Genomic DNA, 22,299 nt, shown 5'->3' with positions numbered 1-22,299 from the left:
TGAGCGCTTGGTACAATAGAAATCGGAAGCTCGTAATAATCATGACACGGTAACGAAAGTACTGATTATAAAATTCAATTTGTGGGTAATGGACTGCAAGTACAATTTCAATATTTTTGTACAGTAACTGTTGAATGAATTGATTTGGTTTGAAGAAAAAAATAAAATGGGGATTTTGGCTTCCCTAGTGTGAGGCCCGCAACTCCACATCACTTGCACCAGTTACTTTGGTGGAAAACTCCCGCAATTATGATAATGATGATGATGTCAATGAAGAAGAGGAGGAGGATGGTGATGATGATTAGTGATGGCGGTGACTCGATACAAAACAATTTCAAACGCACACTGAGTTGCGCAAACACGCAACACGCAAACAGTCGAACTGCAAAACCCACACTCACTAAACACTCATAGGCTCAAAACTTGTTGCTGTTGACTGTTGAGATAAGTAACTGTTAGGATAAGTGACGGATAAGGTAGTATGTGTGAACGCATAAATAAGTAAATAATTGGGAGTCGATGGGGGGGATTTTGTGAACGCTTTTTTTTCTTCTTCTTACCATTGGTTTGGATGTATTGTGTTCAACCTATGGAGACTCCTTTACACGTCTGTATTCTCGTTTTAACGCCCCTCTTTGAAATAGCACGCCAACGACCCGGAATACAACGTGCCTATAAGTAAAACCTATCATAACACCAGGTTGCTGCGATGTCCCGGACTCCCGGTGTATGTTGAGCTAGAAAGCCTTCTTCTAGGCTACCATACCCGGTGTAAGAACCCGTAACCTTAGAGGATCAGTAGGCGGACGCACTCAACTCGAGTATACCAATGTCTATTGGAGTTTTCGATAAAAAAAAATCATCCTGTTGCCGTGTATTCACGTGAGCGACATTCTCCAGAATACCCGGGCGGATGATGCACAAAACGTCATAGTTTTCTGTTGTCACGTGAGCGCGCAACGTCAACGTCACCTAGATATAGAAGGCCTGCTTATTGCCTCCTCTCCCTCCTTCGCTACGTGGACACATATAGTCAGAATTCGTCTGCTACTGCAATTCGCCGTTCTGCGAGTTCAAGAACCGGCCAATGATTGCAGCTTACTTGGAACCTGCAGGCCTGAATATTTAGACAAAAAGTGCAACACGCTTTCCAGAAAGTCAGTTTCGAGAAAGATTCGGGCCGGTTTGCGCTATATGTATTTCCAAGTTTTCCCATTTAGTACGCGAGAGCGTTCAAACACCACTCGCAGACGACGGTGGTTCGTCTTCATGGCCACGACCGGTGAAGGCACGTTTGTGATTGGCTGCCGCCGTTGAAAACAGGATCCTGATTGGCTGACTATTAGTTGTTACATCACGTCGACGACTAAGCAGGCTTTCTCTATCTGGTCTGGTTATATCACACGTCTGGTTATATACAGTTCCCTGCACTACAACCGACCGTGAGGGTCCACTACCTTCAGAAAGTCCTGAAAGTCCTATTTCTGCGGTCCGGCAACAACATATTCCTTAGCAGACGGCAGGGCCGATGGTGTCGTCTGCTATGCGCATGCTCAGCGTAACGGAGCGTCCGCCACGTGAGTAGTTTTTTTTTTTTTGCTTTTTCTTTTTCTAGAATATTCCGCGGGGACGTCACTCGTGTGAATAGTCTTTTCTTCCCCTATTTTGTCGTGTATTCAATATCGGGGGCACACATTAGCGTCAGAAAGCACGTCAGCCATTAACCTTCGCACTAGATGTTACCTCCTCTAATGCACTACCAGCAACAGCACCTGTTTGCTTCACTAAAACTACAAATATCCTCCCATCACACGTGCAAAAGGGCAGGTCCTGAGCAACTTCTCTCTCTATCTCTCTCTCTATGCACTCCGTGACAACACGAATCTGTTTCTGCGACCGACGTCGAATGCATCGGGAGTTTGGAATAGTGTTACAACAGCGCGGGTCATGCCTCGAGCTTCGAGAGACTTTGGAAACACGACCTGAATATTACATGATGCACGACCGTCTTTCGCGCCACCGCGTGCGGCTGCAGCTGCTCCGCGCTCCCTGGTTGGCCGTCGTCTGTTGCTGGCTCATTGCGTATTTATATTTCGCTGTGCGGAACAACTACAAATGCGTTGTCTCTATGCAGACACTTTATGCAATTACTCACATCGTCGTGTACATTGTTCGGTAATCATGTCTGGTACAGGAAGTGCAGTTTGATGGTTCATGTTGTGTCTTATGATGAAGCACCTGTCAAAAATTCAGTTGTAGTTTTTTTTTGTCATAAGTTGACATTTTCATTTTTTCAAGTTTCATGAGAGGCACAAGAGAGAACATGAAGTAGAGAACAGAACTTCCTGTTTTGTCTTGTACCTTCCCTCAAACTCAAGGAAATGTTACGTTGATCGAATCTACACAGACTGATTGCATTCTGCCTCTGTGTTTCCGGGTTTTAGTGTCCGTTTTTTAGCTTTTGGGGCTTAAGAACGACACATTCGTCTGCCTTGGATAATATAAAGCGGAACATCGAGAAAAGAAACAGACGTAACAGTGTCGTTTCATTGATGAAATTAACCAGGGAGCGGTTATGGTGACGGCAGATTGTGAAGAGAAACGGCAAATTATACCGAAATTGCAGCTGGTAATGTTATCGGAAACATCTACCGTGTTTCTCCATTGCCGGAAACAGAAACGGAAACGACAATAATCGGCTGCATTGCATCCGGGAAATGGCTATTACTGTTACGCGATTACATGTTTTGATTCCCCCCCCCCCCTCTGAGGGCTCTATTCCCATAAGAAGGTATGCTTCTGCATTATTTCTTTTTAAATCCCAGGAGACGCGCGGGTCTCACCGGAGCGTAACTACTTATGTGGTGTATGCACGTGACTTCAAACAACCACTTAGGCAAAGGGGGCAACTGTCTACTGTCTGTCTGTCTGTCTCTATGGAACGCATTGACAAGCGGCCGTTCAACCTAGCGAAGATCCTCGGTCCGTGGTCGAACGCTGCCCACCAGACGCAGGGCCTTCGTCTTCTGGCGGAGTACTTGTGCTCCACCGGTCTGGCGACGGCTCTTTGAAAGCCCCATCATCATCCCTTCATCCTCCCCCAACGCGAAATAGGGCAGTGTACCGCCTCAGCGGCGGTGAATCGCCCACCCCATCACCATCCAATGTGTGTGTGTGTGTCTACTCGCAGCTTAATAAGAGCCCTTCCGTTGCTGGAAACAGTAACTGAGACGAATTGAGAAGCTGGCATCAGAAACGGAAACCGGAGACGGAAGCGGTAACGAAAGTACACCATTTACTTTCCTGAAATTAACCAACCTGTGGCTTGCACACAAACAGACACTCACAAACGCAAAGTCTCCAACGCCTATGAACGTTTTCTGAACGTATGAATTTTTTTTCTTTATCACATCACATCACATAATGGGTGCACTCCAGCACTTCAGAGGAAGTTACCCATTAGGACCCTCTACAAGGTGGACCTAATTCCCATTGCCATTTTCCCATGTATTTCTTCCTATTCGGCGCGTCAAACGTCGGCAGCAGCCATATGCTGCCCCATCGTTTTGAGCATAAAAAACACCGCATCCCAATTTGGGTCGATGTAGAGCTTGTCTCCATACATTGTGCTCCGAAGCCGACTCGGGTTGTAATGTGCTCCGAATCCAATCAAAGTCAAATGTGAACCGCAGCCGCAGTAGCCAGAACGGCGATAACTTCCACAATGGGTTTGAACTGTTTGTAATGAAGGATTTAAACTTTCCACAGGAACAGTAAAAGGCACGCCACACGAATCGACGTCGTCTTAAGTAGTTTTACGGATAAGTTTTTATTCACAACGTTCACTTAGGTGTCACAGATGAAAAACAATCGCCGCCTATTTACACGAGGGTGGCACGCCTCTGCCGCCGAGACGGCTCATTTTAGAAACTTTTGTTTGTTAGAAACGCTGGAAAGCTCCGCCGGGCAACTCTGGGACACAATATGGCTGCTTCCGTCATTTACCGGTGGTTTGCGATAAGCTTCCGGCCCTCTTCAGCGCCGCAAATGCGCGTCACCCAAAACGCTATAGCTATGCTTCCGCTCATATGCTCACACGTGTTTCCGTTTCGACAAGCGCCGGGAACGTTTTTTTTTCCTCGTTCGCGGGGAGTTCATTGAAGCAGAAGGAACTTCCACCGTACCAAGTGCAGATCCAAAGTTACGGAAGTGCATCGACGAGCACTCCATGTCAGTTGCCATCAGAACGCGTGAAAGCTGGCAGAACTACGTCACTGCACTTCACTTTCGGTCCTTTTAAATCCGTGACTTCGTTTTTGGGATGGAGTCACAGAGTTGGCCTCGAGTTACGCATTCCGGAAGTGCGTTTTGTTATTTAGCGGCTAAAGTCATGACTCTTCTCACTCTGGAGTAGCTACTTAACGCGCCCCTCGAAATGAAGGGGGGTTGGGAGGTGGGAATTCGTATTGATAATTCTTGACAATAATAATTCGACGCTTTACGTTATGGCCACAATTTTTCCCACCTGAGGGTTCTTTAAAGTGCGCCGAAATTTCAGCACACGGTATTTAACCTCGCTCGCTGAGGACGACTTGTCTAAACGACTTTTACCCTGCCACCAAGTTGCTGGCGTCCTCCACCGGGATCGATTTTTTATTTCAGTCCAAACCTCTCACGTATTCAGCGCATTGCTCCTCTGTCAACCCGTCCAAGCCCGGCAAGCCCGCCATCGCCGTCTAATACAGCTGGGCTGCAACACATTGTCCATGGCCAGCCTCCTCGGTCCCGTCCCTCGGCCTACTGAGTGGGCCATCACCACAGCCCTGCTCCGCTTCTTGAAAGAAAACTGCTTGCCTGTTTTTCTTTCATTTTTTTTCCCTTTCCTTTTCCTTTCCTTTATTTCTTTTGTTTATTCTCAGTTCCTTTCTTCTTCTTTCTTGTTATTTATTTTTCAGTTTCTTTTTTAGAATAGCAAGCGCGCAATAGCCTGGCTGACATTTCCGTTTTTTTTTTCACTCTATTAAAGTGACAGTCCGGTCGAAAACATAGGTCTGGAAAACACCGCCTTATGATTTCTAATACTCCTCACAACAACTGTGCAAAATATTTCAGAAGAAATCGTATCGCACGATTTATAATCGACATTTTTCTATGCCGCAGTTGGTCCCGAGTAAAGGCCGCAGCGAACTCTCGCGTGACGTGCATAAGAGCAATGCCGCACGTGACTTGCGCATGCCTGTTTGCGCGATAGTTGATTGTTGCGTGCTAGCATTTGTCCATTATGATGTTTTTGAGAAGCAATCACTCGTTATGTAGACTAAAATGCAGAGTAGCGTCAATGTAAACACAGGTATCACGACGTAGCCTTCTGTTCAGTACACTCATAGACAAAAACACCTCTCTGCATTCCCAGCAACGGCGCAGTCCTCCGCTCCACTTTGTCCATTGGGGACGTCATACTCACGTGACGGCTGACGTACATAGAGGATCCTTGGGGCAAGGAATATGCGAGGGTGAAAAACGAAACCGGATGTCTTCAGAGGAGTCTTTTTTATTCGATATCTCGAAAACCACGCCGTTTTGTGAGCTGAAACTTTCCACCCAGCCTGTAAGCTTCCGTGACAGTTGGAAAAAATCAACTTCCGGTTTTCCCGGACTGTCCCTTTTAACATATCCCCCCCGTCCGATATAGTCTATACGGCTGTGCGAAAAATCGTTTTTAAACCTAAGCGAATATAACTGCACGAAGCGAGCAGTTATTTATATTTCAGCACGCATGCAGATATATGCGCGTAGAGATACTTGTATGAAGCACTCACGTTGTCGTACACGTATTTCTCCTCTTGTAGCGTTTCCTGGATTGAACGTGCAGCTTCGAAACTATTCGAGTATATTTGATTTCAACAAGACATTCCTTCGATTCAGAATTCGAATCTAGAATTAGGATTCTGCATTCGATTCTGAATTCGAATGTCATATAAAACTATTCGCTGCGGGATTCTAAAAGTTCGAATAATATGCAATCTCCAATAGTGTCGTAATTTCACTAAGACTGCAGACTGGTTAAAGTGCCCACTACAGACCAGGCTTGTACGTACAAGATACTCACAGAAAAAGTATATTTATAAGTTAAGTTACTGAGTACCGGGCCAAAAAAAAAAAGCAACTGAGTGGAGTACTAAGTACCCAATATTGAAAAGTATTTACGATAGAGCATTAAATACTCTTCAACGTAACTCGTTACTTTCAAGATACTTTGACGTCACAGATGGAATTCGCTATCAAAGGAGCACGAAGAACGTGAAGTTGAAAATGGCGTTACCAAAAAGCTTTATTAGCTCGCAGGAACAACTGCTTTTCAAAATTACTATCGAATAGCCTGCCCATTTTTTCTTTCTCAACACGTTATACCCCCAACACTGAACAGGCGCTCTACGGATGCCAACAAATCCTCTACAGAAACGACAGGATTTACTGTCGTTTTTCTACTCATCGGTGCTTTAACCTCATAAAGAGCTATAATATTTTACGTGCCCTCTCACGCTACGACTTTCGGCACGGATCTTCTATCCTGCCTGATGGGGGGCCTCGCATACCCTTTAGAATAACACACGGCCTCATGCATGCTCCCAAAACCGAGGCGCTTGACGCTACCCCTTCCCAAACAACAAATAAGTAATGATGATGTGACGTGCATGTTCCGAATACATATCTCAGACGCTATATCATATCTACAGCAGAAAGCGCATTGCTGCACAAAAGAAAATCGTTCGCTCAACCTCTGTGCCACGCACAGAGAAGTTCCTTCAAAGTAACTTGGAACATGAGCAGAAGTTGTTGGAAAGAGTATCTAACACTAAAACAAAAGCACTGAAGACGATCGTACATTCATTGTGGTACAAGCTCACGTACCAAAGGTACCTGAAGCCGCTGACGCCGCGGCGAAACGTGCCCATGCATTAGAGCCGGTTGGTGGAATATCTCGACATCCGCCTGCCAACGGCAGCTACGCCGCTTCCTTACTGTCAACACGAAGCTGTCTGACAAGGACGCTACCAGGACGAACCCATTCTTGAGGTCCATTGACCCAACCAAGGAGTACACTATCTGCAGTCGTGTCTCAAGGAGGGAAGAATATGTCATACATCGGCTCCGCCTCAACGTCGCCCGCGCTCCGTCACTGCTGTTCAAAATAGACCAGCAAGGCACACCCTTATGTTCTACCTGCAACGTTGAGGCACACATTGGACATCTTCTTCTCGACTGCCGCCGTTCCAAATTCTTCCGCGACAAGCTCAAATCTGGCCTGACCTGCCTCGGATACTCCATGTCTCTCGCAACACTACTTAGCACACGGAGCAGTGGTGTAACCGCGACGCTTCTCCACTACCTGCGTTATACCGGTCTCCTCAGCAGCCTGTGAAATCCTGTGTGGGACGGCGGAAGACCTCTGACCTCTGACCCCATATCCGGCTTACTCTTAACTACCCCAGGGATATGCACTAAGGAATTATTTAACATGAATAGCAAGCCGTCCATTCTGGCTGACTTTTCCTGTCAAAATAAATAGATCCCCCCGAGGAACTGCAGCCTCGTGCACGAACGATTGTACCATAATAAATCTACGATCGTCGTCGGTGCTTTTGCTTTGTATTCAACTACGGTCTTGACTGTCCTTCTATGTCTTTGTGAAAAAAAGTATTTAAGTTAGATTCCTAAATATTGACCCAGAGATCAAGGAAGAGATCGAGGAACAGATCAAGTTAGTCGAAAAAGTATTTAAGATACGTAACTTAATTACTCTACACGAGTTACTGTACGATTCTGCTCCTATTATTTCGTGTTTTAAATCAACCTCTCTCCAAACTCTCTGTACGCAAAATATAAATATAGAAATAAGTATAAATATAAATACCGTCAGTGACCATTTTGCGCTTGCTTATATAGCTTCGTTCATTAGTTAGCTATGTAGTTTCGGATTCTCCAAGAGCAGGTGTCGTCATCGAGACCGCGTCGGCATCTGTTACCTAGCAACAACGCGAGCGTCTCTGCTCTTCGCGCAACGTTGGAAATCTGCCAGTAGCTGTGGTAAGGAGACTGTAAACCGCCCTTCGGAGAGCAATGTCGCAAGACGCATTATTGCTGATTATGGCGCATTTGCAGCCTTATGACGTCACACTTATCGAAATTAAAATTTGTTTACGACTTCTGCTTCACATAGAGGAACCGAATTTCGGTTGAACACAGTGGGAAAGACGTGCACTGCGGAAATATTCTGAAGACACAAGTTCACTCCGTTATGGTGCCTTAAGGTTCCCGTAGTCGTGTTACGAATCATTGCTATACTGGAAGTACAGCTCCTGGAAACCTTTTTCGCGTACGCCGTAACAAAAGGCTACAAGTCCTCTTCCAGTGTCCCTAACCACGTGTTCTAATGTCAGCCAAAGCCGAAGACTGGCCTGAATGCAATTAATTATACTGGGACGAGTAGAAGCCCTCTTCCCCAACGGCGAATGTGAGTTGTTTTCCCAGTTCATTATATGAACTCGCTAGAGGAAACAAATAAGGTAGCAATTTCTTGGTCTGCGTTGGTGCCCAATGTCTCCTTTACCTTGCTCATTTTGGGTTTATATGAACAAGTCATTCTAGCTCCGCTGGCCTCTTTTTCTTTTGCTTTATTGTTTCCTCGTTCTAACCTCATTTGTTTCTCCGTATGAGGATTTAGTGTTACTGCAGTAGTATTGTGGTACGGCGCCCTGTTTGATTAATAGTGTTTCATGCAGTTGTTCGTACGTAACCGCGTACAGGCTGAAATACCCCACCGCTTTCGTTATGACGCAGTCCGTATGTAGTCCCGACCGGATACAAATGCGCCCGTAGTTCCGGGCAGCAGACAAGATATGAGAGCAGCCGAGGAAACGCCTCATTATAGCCGAGGAGGATATTTATTGTGTATGCAGTCCCATATATAGGTGATACGCCGCCGTTTGTGTTAGGACGAAACAAAACGTGGAAATGTTGCATTTCTCGCACTTATATGTTTTTGACTGCCTTTTTCATTTTACTTTGGTGGGTATGTTTTTTTTTTAATTACGTGTTAGCGCCGCGAAGCAACTGTGGCTATGAGCGGGGTACAGACGTGGACAGATGGAGAGAGGACAGCAGGAAGGAGTAGGGGACAGAGGGGTTAGTATGCGTCCTGGGTCGACTTCAGGGGGAACTGTGCCGACATTCGTCTGGAAAGTATTCGGAAAACCCAGGGAAAACTCAGACAGCACAGGCGGTGACAGGATTCGAACCCGTGGCTCCTGTCGGCGTGGAAAGCGGCCACCCTAATCACTATGCCACGGGAGCTGGTTTTAGTGGGTATGTCACTTCGCAAGTATAGTTCTGTATCTGGGACAAACCGTCCCCGTTTTAATACGCATGCGTAGGCTGTTAAGTTCTTGAAAACCAAAGGCACTATTATGGATTGCGAACGGTACGTGTATCTAAAACAAACTGACGGTTCATAGAAGGGTAGAGAATCCAGCGAACAGGTAAGGAAATGTGAAGGGAGGTGCCTCAGGATGAGAGCCGCCGTGATTTCGAACAGAGAGTTTTCTTCTTCTGAGCACCGTCCTCATCAAGGGTTAGGGATGACGTGTTAAGGGTTTATTGTAATTGTAGGTGAACAACCCTGTGGATAGGAAAAAATGCGCACTTCATCCTTTTTCATCGTTCATTACTTTTAATCCGTTATCATTAGAACCCCCATGTCGGAAAACTTTGACCGTCGACGAGTCTCTGTCTCTAGGCCACGACATTGGATTGGATTGGATTGGTAATTGGAATCCTGGCGAAACAGCTCTAAAGTTCGCGAACCGTACCTCCTCTAGGTCTATGGTGACGGATACGGTACGTTGTTAGCTAATTCTAACGCATATCTACCGCATAAATTGTATTGACCGTCCTCATCAATTTTTCATATTCATATTCAACTTCATATTTTTGTAAACGGCTCTGGTTCAAAGATGCATTCGTTCACGCAATCCCCTTCCGCATTAGTGAAGGAGCTATCTTTTCCTGTATTTCCACATAATTTTCTGCGTCTCTGCTGCTTTTATCATCCTTTCGTTTGTTTGCTTTTGGGAATAGCAAGCCTACGTCATGGCTAACCTTTCTCTTGTGTTTCCTCTTTTCTTTATCAACCTACCTTCCGCAACCTTTCCTTTATTTTTCTTAATAAACATAACCTTTCCTTTATTTTTCCCCCTTTCCGCACCACAACAAAGCCCCCACGGACGCATATTTTTCACTTCCTCATCCCCCCCCCCCCACTGTTTTTTTTTCTTTTTCTATCACATCACGTCACTTCTTCCGTAAAAGATTGGGTGGATTTTGTCTACCCGCCGAGCTGTTGGCCTACAATACCCATGAACCCTTGACACGTAATTCCTAACACTTTAAACATCATGCCGATGACGAGGACAGTACCCAGAAGAAGAACAATATCTGTTCGAAATATCGGCGGCTCTCGTGCTGAGGCACTTCCCTTGACGGCTCCTAAGTTCACCAGAAGAAAATTTCTGTTAGTCTTTACAATAGTGCTTAAGTACCTTTTCCGCGAAACATTTCGATTCGATTGTTTGCGCTACCAACCTTTCAGGGCCACACTCACAGAGTTTCTAAATCATCTACGCTCCTGCCCTCTAACTACGACAATATAAGTTGGTCCATGGTCCAATACAACCCACCACCGATCTGCCGTAAAAATGACACAAATCTTTCTCGACAGTCTAGGGATTCGGTCTTCACCGTGAGGCTCATCGTTGTATTTTGACCAAATTCCAGGAGGCAATGGGGTACAGAATATCGCCTGTGGTGATGGAGCACCCCGATCATGATCGTAGCAATAAAGTTGTTGTTGCCGTCGTCCATTGCGAACCTACACAAATTGTAGTAGGTGGACTTATACTTACTAATCATGTACTGCAGGAACTGATCATTACATTGGCTTACAGAAATTAAGAAGAAGCCTTCACATCATACAGATGCTACCTTCAGTAATGTAAGCGCTAATCGAATACGAAAGAAAGTTAACGAGCAAAAACCTGTCGCCCACAAAAAGGAGACCGTGTGTGGCAGGCCAGCCGAGAACCACGCGAGTCATGTTCTAGAGCGGGTAGAGCGCCGGAGAACGTCGGTCTCCAGAGCAAGTCAATTACCACGGCAAATTAAATAGATATAAAGAGGAAAACGAGTGTGATATCACCCTATTGAGATGTGCGAAGATCAGAAATGAATTTAAAAAAAAAGAAAAAAAAGAAAACTATTGCAACGGATATGACGTACGCCATAGAGTTAAAAATTGCGGAGATACGTGTGTGTTTTAGACTGCCACATATTTGCGAGCCCTGCCATATTATCAACTATCAAAGCTCGAAAATACAGGTCTTGAAACATTAGCCATAAATACAAATAAAGCCGCAAAACAAATCTGCAATCGAGTACAAAGACAAACTCACTGCAGAAAAGCACAAAGTGCGAGTTCTAGCTACACTTCACAAGCAGGCACTGTGGCAAGGCGACAGCTTCTCTGACATCAATGTGCATGTGCCGGTTGTTGTCATGACAGTATGCGGAAGGGAAGAAAGGTTCGAACGCATTTGTGATGTTATATATGATTTTAGTTGCTATGAATGTGAGAGTTCTAGTCAAACTGTATTTGTGCGCAAGCCTGAATAATGAGTTCCAGTCTTCTTTCTTTCCAATCTCAATAAACCTTCACTTGATAGTGGTGCTTCGCCCTGTTCCTCTGTCTCGGTCCTTGTTTTGTTTCGCCATCAAGAGTGAACCAGTAGTACCAACGAGCCCAGTTCCTTATTGTGATCAAAGGGGAAAAAACAGCACGCACGAGCCGGCAAGTAATGCGTTCCCATATTTCGAAATACTTCTCGCAGTGTGATACGATGAATGTCTGAAGTATTGCACACGTTTTGAAGTATAATGAGCTGTTCTTTCCTAATGGTGTCTCTTCCACCCTTTGTTTGCTTTGATCTTCTATGCGATTTCTGCTTGCGAAACTTCCCTTCTGCCATCATTACGGACAAGTGACAATTTTTTTGTATGTCTTTTAATGAGGGCGAATTCCGCGTTCTCCGTGTGCACTTTGGGACGAATTCGGAGTATGTTTCTCGGTGTTTATTTTTGCAAGAGAAATCAACGTTTCTCGTTAATGTTTGACCGTCAAGTCCGTTTGTGTGCATACAATCGGCGGGTTGTAAAGTGGACATCATCCGTCGAATTTAATTCATAGAAAATCAGCGTGCTTTTGTTTATGAGGACAGCGGACAACCACGGTGTAGGTCTGTACGTCGCTTTACAGAAACACGTGACATCACGTGACAATGCCATCACTACGTGATCGCCATACCGTGTTTGCGATATACGTACACGCTGAAATTGTATAAATATCACGAAAAAAAATATAATGAAAAAATTTTTTTTTCACGAAACAAAAAACGTTTTAAGTAAAAACATAATAGGGCTGCTTGTAAAAGGGTTTTGCCGAAAATTTATCGCCAAGGTTAACCGCGTTTGGCACAATGCCCAAGGATGCCTGCTTTTTCTATAGTGCGGAGGACAGTCGAATATAAAATTGCAACTCAGCAGATCTTGTAGAAACAGCACGGATACTTGACTAAGTCTTCCTCAGAAATAACTGAGCGCTCCTACGCCGAGCATCTGAAATACTTTTTCAATTTTTACAATTTGTGCATTTAAGGCTGCAAACATAAAGGCATGAAGGAACAGCTAGATGATAAGTGTGCAAGCGAGCTGACGGGCGTTCGATGAAGGCAACATTCCCTTCAGTTTGAGGAACGAAGAAAATACAGCAGACAGACACTAGCACGACGAAACTCAAACCAGTAATGAGGGTTTATTTCACAAACGAAAAGGTCAACATAGAAGGGAAGCGTAGATCACTTGGTTGGCCCCTTAACCCACACCTAAGCGTTCTAGGCCTCCCTCACTCTGTTCACCTTTTTCGTTTGGGAAATAAACCCTGATTGCTAGTTTGAGTCTCGTCTTGTTAGTGTCTGTATTCTGTATTTTCTTCGTTCCTCAAACACCAAGAAACGTTGCCTTCATCAAGGCATATCGCGAGAGTAAAGGCCAGTTTGTCAGCTCGTGGCTACCAGAGCGATAGAGGGCGCGCACCTTCTGTCATGGTACCAACACGTTAGCGGTATAGGAACAAAACGTCGCACCAACTTTATCAAGTGTGCCATTACTCTTGAAGGATAAGACAAAATAAATCAAGCGTTAATAATACGGGGCGGGGATGGAAAGTATTAGCTGACACACCTTACGAGTTTGCTCCAATTGCCCTTACTGTAATCAGTGCACTCCCCCGGCTGTTTGAGGCGTCTGAGGACAAAGATATATCTGTCGTACACGTGTGCGTATGGAATATTCATTTCCACGTGCACTCACTGCTCTTGTAACAAAATCTGGCAGCCGAAATAGTTGTCTGCATACGATTATCGGATTTTTTCGATTTGAACCCAAAACACGAAAACACGAAAAGTTACGTGCAGATGCATGTAAGCAGAGCTTCCTACACTCTTTAATAACTTTAATACTGAAATGTTTGTCTTGGACGGGAAGATGCGTAGACGAAAAGACTGACTTCCTGCTCTCTTACCTACTCGTATACTCGGGTAAAAAAAAAAAGTCAATATATTATTCCGATCTGATGCTTGTCCGGTTGCATAGCAGAGATTCAGTGATCGTCGTTCAGTAGGGTATTTGAAGAACTCGTGTTTATTCAACCAAACAAACAGAGCGCAATCAGACGAATGACCCAAGCGGACAGACAACAAGCTTCGTCGTCGCCACTTCGTGTACACTTTCAACGTTGTTCACAATAACCTCTACAGTGGAGGACATGCAATACATTTCTACCTCACCGTTCAATTCATAAGCTGCCCATATAACCATCTGGTGGACGACGCACTCTTGTACTTCGCCTTGAAGATACCGTAATGCAGCAGACAGACAAGTTATGCTGGCTTTTGCAGCTTGTTGCTTGTGAACCCAGCACTAGGATGTTATACATGTGATAGGAAACGTTAAATATTATTTTATATGCTCGTAAAATTTCGGTAAAACGTCTCGGGACGATGTTTGGTGGGAAATAATTCCCAATTTGTCAAGCAACAATGATCTATGTTCCCAACTGGCTTGCTGCGCATGATGACTACGTAGCCGGTACGTAGCCGACTTCCTCTATTTTAGACACATTGTTATACGCATGCACTGTGGTTTTGCCGCCGTACTTCACGAGCAATACGCAGTTGGTAGCAACTTCGACACGGCGTTGCCCGAAATTTTCAATTTTAATTTTGTAAAAAGAACTTTGCGACGAAAGAGCACTGAGTGCTCAGCTGTCGAATAAATACATTTTCTGATGTTGCAGCTCTACTGCTGTTTAGAATACTCTATTAACATAATTATCTAATTACACAAGTAACTGCCCAGATTACACTTTACTGCTTTACTGTACCTAGGGACGGTCGCATCCGGATACCTACCTATGAAACCGATGCCATGGCATCGGTTTCATAGGTTATAGGAAAATTGGCCGAGTAGTTGGATGGCCGATGACGAGCATAGTGCACTATGCTCGTCATCGGCCATCCAACTACTCGGGTTATTTTTCTATGACCTATGAAACCGATGCCATGGCATCGGTTTCATAGGTTATAGGAAAATTAGCCGGGTAGTAGTCGTTAGTAGCCTAATTACACAAGTAACTGCCCAGATTACACTTTACTGCTTTACTGTACCTAGGGACGGTCGCATCCGGATACCTACCTATGAAACCGATGCCATGGCATCGGTTTCATAGGTTATAGGAAAATTGGCCGAGTAGTTGGATGGCCGATGACGAGCATAGTGCACTATGCTCGTCATCGGCCATCCAACTACTCGGCTAATTTTCTCGTCCGAGAAGTACTCAGATATTTTTAAAAATACGAATTCTAAAGATCAGCGCTGCTTCCGCTGCCGCAGCAGCTGCGGCAGCGTGACGTAACTCTCTAAACGGAGGAGTGAGAGGGCGGCACTCAGAGGAGGAAGGGCATCGCCCAGACGCTCCGTAACTCTATGAGACGCCCGCACCACCGCGGCCTTCGTTTTTTTCAAGGTCGCGCCCTTATTGGTTCTTTGGGAGTGACGTTTTCCAGAGAGAGAATTCCGGCTTACTCTCAACATCCGGCGTCTGCTCTTGTCACGTATTCCATCAGATAACAGTCAAACTTTCGCCACTATTTCCCGTGATATTTTCGATATCGTGGTCGGTGGTCCACGAGGAATAAGATGACACTGTAGTTTCGAAATCGACTGGAACGGATGCTATCGACCCTTAAACTGCTGCGCAGATGATGTTGGTTCTACAAGTGTCTGCACTGCCTGGCACGAGTTCTCAGTGGGGTTGTCACCGGGTCGGTGGTTTGTTGCTCGTGCTGGCTGCCGGTTGAAAGGGATTCTCATAGAGAAGTTTCGGCAAGTTCCCCGAGCCCGTCGATGGGATTTGGGACGGGCCCGATTCCGCTGTGATAGTGGTAGTACTTTCCCTTCTTGCCCCCTTAAAGGTCTTGCTTTCTGTCTGCAATGTGACATCAACAATCCAAATAGTTCACATTTTTTGGATACACCAACCACAGTTGTAATCTGATAGCCGCCGCTGCACTATAGTTTGGCAGGATCAAAAAGTGATAATAGTGGTTGATGATAGGTCATGATTTCTAGTTCTCCGCCTATCAAATACTCTTCAAGATTCTTGATACCGAAAACAATTTCCAAAGCCTCCTTTTCTAGGTGGGCGTAATTGCGCTCACTCTAATGTTCTCCAGTCTCAAAGTGCTCCAGTTCTCCAGTGCGTGAAGGAAAACTCAGGACTCCTTCTATGTCCTTCTCAGTTTTGAGGTAACAGCCCCGAGATGATAGGCAGACGGGTCACAAGCAAGCCGAATATAAATTTTTAGGATCGAAAGGAGCTGGCACATTATTGCTGCATAATAAAGATTTATATTCCCGGAATGCTTTGCGACATTTTGAATTCCATTTTCGCAGCACGCACGCAACAGATCCTGCATTACGGAACGCTGGCCGCGCTTCGTCTTTCAACACAATTGTACGTACATTTGACGTTCATTTATTAATACATTTCACAAGATTAACATAGCGGGCATTTTTTGTTGCCCTTTACACCAATTTTATTTTTTAAAAACCTATGTAAGCAGCATAGGTGTCGTTTTTGCAGTTGAATTTTAACGACCAAGCGGGCATCCTGTCGACGAGAGTATATATGACTACAAAGTTACTAATCACCTAAAATTCATTAATTATCCATTTAATTTGGGAATTTCGGGCATAATAATCTATATAAATAATATAAAACATATACGAGGGGTGTTGAAGTCAAACCGGGACTTTCTGTCTCCTGAGTTTACAAATGGCTCGCGCTACTTCTTTTTCGTCATTTTCACACGCGGCAGGCCTCCGCGTTCACCACGTGGTGGTTTTATGTTTCGAGCAAAGCAGAAGACACGTGCTGGACAAGATGGCCGACAACGAGGTGAGCGCACACATCGAACAGCGAATAGTCATGATGTTTCTCGTGAATGAAGGCATAAAGTCACCTGAAATTCACAGAAGACTTCAGGCTCAGTATGGCCACGATACACTTAGCCGCAGCAAAGCATTTGAGTGGTGCAAACTGTCCCGAGACGGCCGTACATCACTGCAGGAGGATCCCTGCCGGGGCGGCTCAGAGCCCAGTGTCAGAGTTCCTGAGAGCATCGAAGTTGTGGAGCGCCTGATCCTCAAGGACCGACGGATAACATGTCTCGATATCAATAGTGCATATAGTGCGATCAATAGTGCATATTACTGCCAGGGTCTCAGGGATGTGCGTATGGCGCTGAAGCAAAAGCGTCCGGGCCTCATCACCAAAGGAGTCCTCCTCCTACAGGACAATGCACGCCCGCATATCGTGCACCTCACGACACGCACCTTACAGGAACTTCGCTGGAAGTTTCTGCCACATCCCCCTTACAGTCCAGACCTCGCCCCCAGCGATTTCCATCTTGGGCCGCTGAAGGCGTTCCTTGGGGGCCGCCACTTCAGCTGCGACGACGAGGCCAAGAATGCGATCCGATCATGGCTGCTACACGCCGGTAAGGATTTATACGCTGCTGGCATCCAAGCCCTCGTGAAACGCTGGGACAAGTGCACTAGTGCAGCTGGAGATTACGTTGAAAAATAAAACTAATTTCTCGCCTGTAAGTTCATTTTACTTTTGCGAAAAATGAAAAGTCCCGGTTTGACTTGGAACGCCCCTCGTATATATATAAAGCATATAAAATCATTCAGTGCTTTCACACATCAAGCATCATGGAACAGCTGGTCGCACCAGTGCGACCTACGTTTTCATTCGTTTTCTTTCTACTTCTATTCTGTTCTATTCTAATTGTGATATGCATATGAGCCGAAACCGCGGCGACTAGGACCGCAGGGGAGCACAGCGCTCTTTCCACGCCAGAGGGCCATGTGCTTTGGAAGGATGGAGATTATTGGAGTAGGCCCTGATCTGCTGACCAGATTAGCCGCTTTGCGCTTTGGCGAAAGTGATAACGCTCCTGGGGCGCCCTGTTTTGATTTCGGCTCCTTTTTATTACAGTTGACAGTACACACATATAAAGGTCCCATTGTTAACAGTATTACACGTGAATCCTTTGATAGTGCCGCTCAGCAACAGCATGGTGATATCTCATTAGAGTGACATTTGCACTCATAATGATTGCCCAATCAATTCTTATCCTTCCAACCAATGCCGCGGAATAATTGTGGCATGCGAGACACGTCACAGCCCTGGACTAGCACCACCGGCAAAAAGTACGTTTCCAGCAAAAATTCGAGCTTCACGCATACTAGACCCCGCGTAGTGGAACAATGCTGCTGTTTGCGTGCCCAGCGGTATTTCGCCTCTCGTAGACGTCGAACGCTGCTTGTCTGTGGGCTGAATTCCTTGAGGTGTCCTACATTTTCCATCCTTTTGCACAGCTTTTTTCTATGTTGCGTCGTACATCTACCGTCTCGTCGCCACTGTTGCGTTTTAGAAGTCGGGTGGTCGACGTTCGGGGACTCTGGCAAAATGTACTTGAAGAACTAGCGCTGTCGAACGAAGGACGCCCACGCGTACACAGAACCGTAGTCTTCACCGTCGTCGGTTTGTGTACACTTCCAACACCGTTTAGAATACATCGAACAACAGCGCGCACCATATACTGTAGGGTTCTTCAGTTTCGTGTTTTATGATTTTTCAAACTTGAGGGGGAGGGGGGGTTTGGGTGCTATTTACACACGACAATTTGGGGAGAAATCGTGTGCTACGATCTCTCTTTGATATGTCATCGGGAAATTTTCGGGTTAAACGAAAAGCATATGAAACAAGCCACTGCCGTGACACTGGGACGAGAAACAAGAATCTTTATATTTCCACTCGGAACTGTGGCGGTGAATGACCGCGGTATTCAAACACTTGTCGGACGCTACGGTGAATTCCGCACGAAGCAAATGGGAATAAAGTTCAGTCCAAACAGGAGAGCCATGCACCTGGAAATATCGCATAGTTACGTGTAACTTGCCTTTTATCGATTTTACTAGACGTCGACGGGATTGTGCAATATCTGTTCACCGGCGCGTTCCCTGCGGGGGGTGGTGTCTAAAAATGGGTTGTCTGGCCGCAGAAGATGCGTCCGAGCTTTCCGAAACCTGTAATAACGGTTGGCGGGTCGTCCTCCCCTTTATGAAAAAGTTTATTGCTACTACATATTAAATGTCTATTCACAGTTGATATACAATTGAACATAGATCACTGCGAAGAATTCTCATTAGTAATTTTATGCTGATATTTTGCAGTTACAGAGCCAAACATAAATGAAATAGTGAAAGAAATTGCCAGAAGTAGATTACGAGTGAGAAAGTGCTATGCGTGCTCTTAGTTGTCAATAGCTGTACGAAAGACTCGATCAATGAGCGGAAGACATCCCCGTATCATCGTCATCATGTATCTCTCTCTCTCTCGATAAAGGGTCTACAAGCGCTGTATGGTCTTCCTGTAGAAAGTCTTTTTGGAATTGGCCACTGATTTCTTATCGATCCCTTGTCTTGGTAAATTTATAAATAAATGGTTGTCGAACCTCTGAGTTGAGTTCAGTTGATAAGAAAAGAAAAAAATAGAGAAATAGGCACTCATTACGAGAGCCGGCTACTTCGTTTGGCTGACCTTCCCTACGTGTTTTTTCCTTTCGTCTAATAAATATATCCGCACTCTCCCGGCCACTCCAGATCACTTAGAAGAACAAAAATGGCTGCATACAATAAACCCAATGAGTGGCAGTCAGTCACACTGTGGAACCTCTAGAGGTCATCGACACGAAGGCTGTTCGGGGTTCTGATAAAGCCTTTCTCCTTGCTCAGTAATGCTTCGGCCGCTCCTCCTATCCCCAATTCTCCGGCAAAACTGGCAAAACAGGTTTACGACGGCAAAGGGACAAGGCGCTGACCCCCACTGACCGGCAAACCAGAACGAGTCTCCTTATGCCGTCATCGGTGACGTGCCATCATACCTCCTCATCCTCGTTATAGCTGGAGTGGCGAGTTAAGGGTGAAGGCGCGGAGCTATGTTTATGTGAGTTTTTTTTTCTGGGAAACAAATTGCACACATCAAAACCTTTCGCGCTACTCGGTATAATGACACACACACTTTCATCAGATGTCTTAATCTGAAATTTTTTTGGATGGCCCTCTGTACTCCTTTAACTGAACTTGCATTAAGAAACAAAGCCAGTAGAAGGGTTGAAATCGAGACACACTGAGAAGGGTTTCAAGTCACAGCTTTTGCCTTCCCTTACAACTAAACTTGCCGAGCCGTTCTTTAAAGGGGCACTAAAATGCAAAAACAACGTTGACTTCAAATTACGTTACACGCTATGTTAATTTCGTACTTGTTATCATAATTCAAAACTTTGATTCCGTTACGGAGCTACGATCGAAATTGTACCGGACTCTTTCTTGCTTCGGCGCTAAGCAGTCAACGTCGTTTCAGCTCGTGCATCGGTGTTTTTAGCCCATGCTGCGCACGCACGTACGCATGTGCCACGCCAAGAAGCAGTCTCTGTGAAAAACATAGTGCGTGTTGCTATGCGTACAAGGCGTCGCTATCCGAAGGATCTGGAGATAAATGTTGTCAGTGGAACATTCACGAGAACTGTTGTGGGCTACAATTCAGTAAATCGGTATTGAAAAATGCAGTACTGCGCATCATGCCGCGCATATACGGGACACTACGACCGGGCCCGTCCCAGATCTACACGGCAACGAGAGCTATGTGCGCGCTTCTCCTGCTGTCTCATTGGATGCCGCCAATCTTTGCCGCCACAGGCGGCTCTGTTCTCATTGCGTTTTTCTTCTAAACGGTAGCGCTGTGTGAACTAATTTTACTTGGACTATACTAATTGAAACATGGATTTTCATTTGAGGGCAAGTTGTTTTTGCATTTTAGTGCCCCTTTAACTAAGTGTCATCATTCAGCTCGGAAGCTGACACCGTGTACGTTGGAAAGCAGAATTGCTGTTTCTGCGCGGCATGCGTATAACATTCTGCAGCGCAATCCCTTATAAAATTAACGGCTGTTCTTCTTTTAGCATCATATGTGTTTCCTATGTACAGTGCTGGACAAAAGTTTACAGAATACCGCTCCGGCGCATTCCGTCCTCAGAGCGACACGCTATAGCAGTGAATGGGACCACACGGACTTACAGACATGTGCCTAGGTGACCCAGCCACGTGTTTGAAGGTCCGTCCGGTACCATTCGCTGCTAGCGTGTCACTCTGTCAAACTTTTGTCCAGCATTGTACTGTGTCGCCTTCATATTGCCTTGCGTGGCATACAGGTTCAACGGGGGAACAATAATCATTTCACAACGCAGACTCAATATACAATTTATTGACCCTGTCATATAAAAGCTCATTAAGAAATCAGTGTTCCATTCACAACAGACTTTCTACAAGAAGCTCATACAGGGTCTATAAACTTCATATTAATTGTAGGAAAGCTTTGTGTGATGGTATGGGGGGGGGGGGGGGGTAGAGGCCTGAAAACAATTTGGTTATAGATTTTCCAGGATAAGGGCTCAATAAGAAATCAGTGGCCAATTCGCAACACACTTTCTACGGAAGTTCTCTTTATCGAATTCCTTCGTACAGCTATTGGCGAACGTCAATAGACATTCTATATAGTAGCAATGCACTTTTTTATACTGAGAAGGCCGTTTCAGTTAGGCTTCGGCTGGAGTTTCTCCTCCTGCCTAGAGCCACGGCAACTTCCCGTCGTGCAGCAACGCTAATTAATAGCACCCCGTAGGCCACGAGTTTCCACTGCAAGCCTCGCCTGCTTCCTTTACTTGCACCGAAATGGATCTAGCAGGCTCAGCGGGTATCTACACGGTCTGGAACACTAACGGAGTGCCTGCTGCGGAATCTCTTGGGTCCCTGTCCAGCCCTGGCAAAACCTGACTCAAGTGCTTCCTCCAACGGCGTGCTGGCGCACATCAGCCAGCTTTTCTACCAGGATGGCGCCAGCCTCTTTGAGCATATCTGCGAGGGAGGCACTGGCGGATAATGAGTGCACCTTCTCTCTCTCTTCTACGAGCGGTTCAGGCCCCCGATACGCATGCGCACGTGCTGAAATCAGCCGAAATCCTGAGCCCGGTAACCACACCGGACTCAAAAGCCGCCCTCCAGACAATTTCCTACGACTATTAAGAACGTCTGTCTTAAAAATTCTTCGAATTCTAAAGGAACTAAATAAGGAAGTAGAACAGTAGAATAGCGGTGGGTATACCATCATACAGGGGCATATCTGCAAATGAGAGAGAGAGAGAGAGAGAGAGAGCAGCTACTGCACTGGCGAAGCAATTCTCTGCGAAACTCGTCCAACTGCCTGCAATTCCAAGCGTGGAATGTTATTAACCATCCTGTACGGCGCTTTCACCCCAACGCAAGATCGTTCAAAGGAAGCAGCTTCTCCCGCCTGCGTCACGAGGGGCTTCACTGTTGAGAAGAAACGTCGCTCTTAATGAGATTGAGAGCTGGAAGTACCAAGACAAAGGTGGCCCTCTATACCTCAGAGAACGAAGTAATCATGCGCTGTGCAGTCCTCGCGGCGTCAAAGAAAATCTTCAA

General features: G+C 45.6%; 2 protein-coding genes across 2 annotated transcripts in view; both read left to right on the top strand.

Moving 5' to 3' along the window:
• The window catches only part of LOC135394625 (uncharacterized), a 214,867-nt gene that overhangs the window by 105,883 nt on the left and 86,685 nt on the right, over window positions 1-22,299 (top strand). The window lies entirely within an intron of this gene.
• On the top strand, window positions 16,613-21,736 carry LOC135395909 (uncharacterized). The gene is made up of 2 exons (XM_064626995.1): window positions 16,613-17,228; window positions 21,615-21,736. The coding sequence occupies exons 1-2, from the start codon at window positions 16,613-16,615 to the stop codon at window positions 21,734-21,736; spliced, it is 738 nt and encodes a 245-aa protein (XP_064483065.1).

Source organism: Ornithodoros turicata, chromosome 5 (genome assembly GCF_037126465.1).
Source record: "Ornithodoros turicata isolate Travis chromosome 5, ASM3712646v1, whole genome shotgun sequence".
Lineage (NCBI taxonomy): Eukaryota > Metazoa > Arthropoda > Arachnida > Ixodida > Argasidae > Ornithodoros > Ornithodoros turicata.
The sequence above is the reverse complement of the archived record's forward strand: the minus strand, read 5'-3'. Positions and strand labels throughout refer to the sequence as shown.

Coding starts and splice junctions, on each gene's coding strand:
- LOC135395909 (XM_064626995.1), top strand. CDS start 16,613: ATGGCCGACAACGAGGTGAGCGCACACATCGAACAGCGAATAGTCATG. Junction 17,229..21,614: donor ATCATGGCTGCTACACGCCG/GTAAGGATTTAT, acceptor GTCCCTGTCCAG/CCCTGGCAAAACCTGACTCA.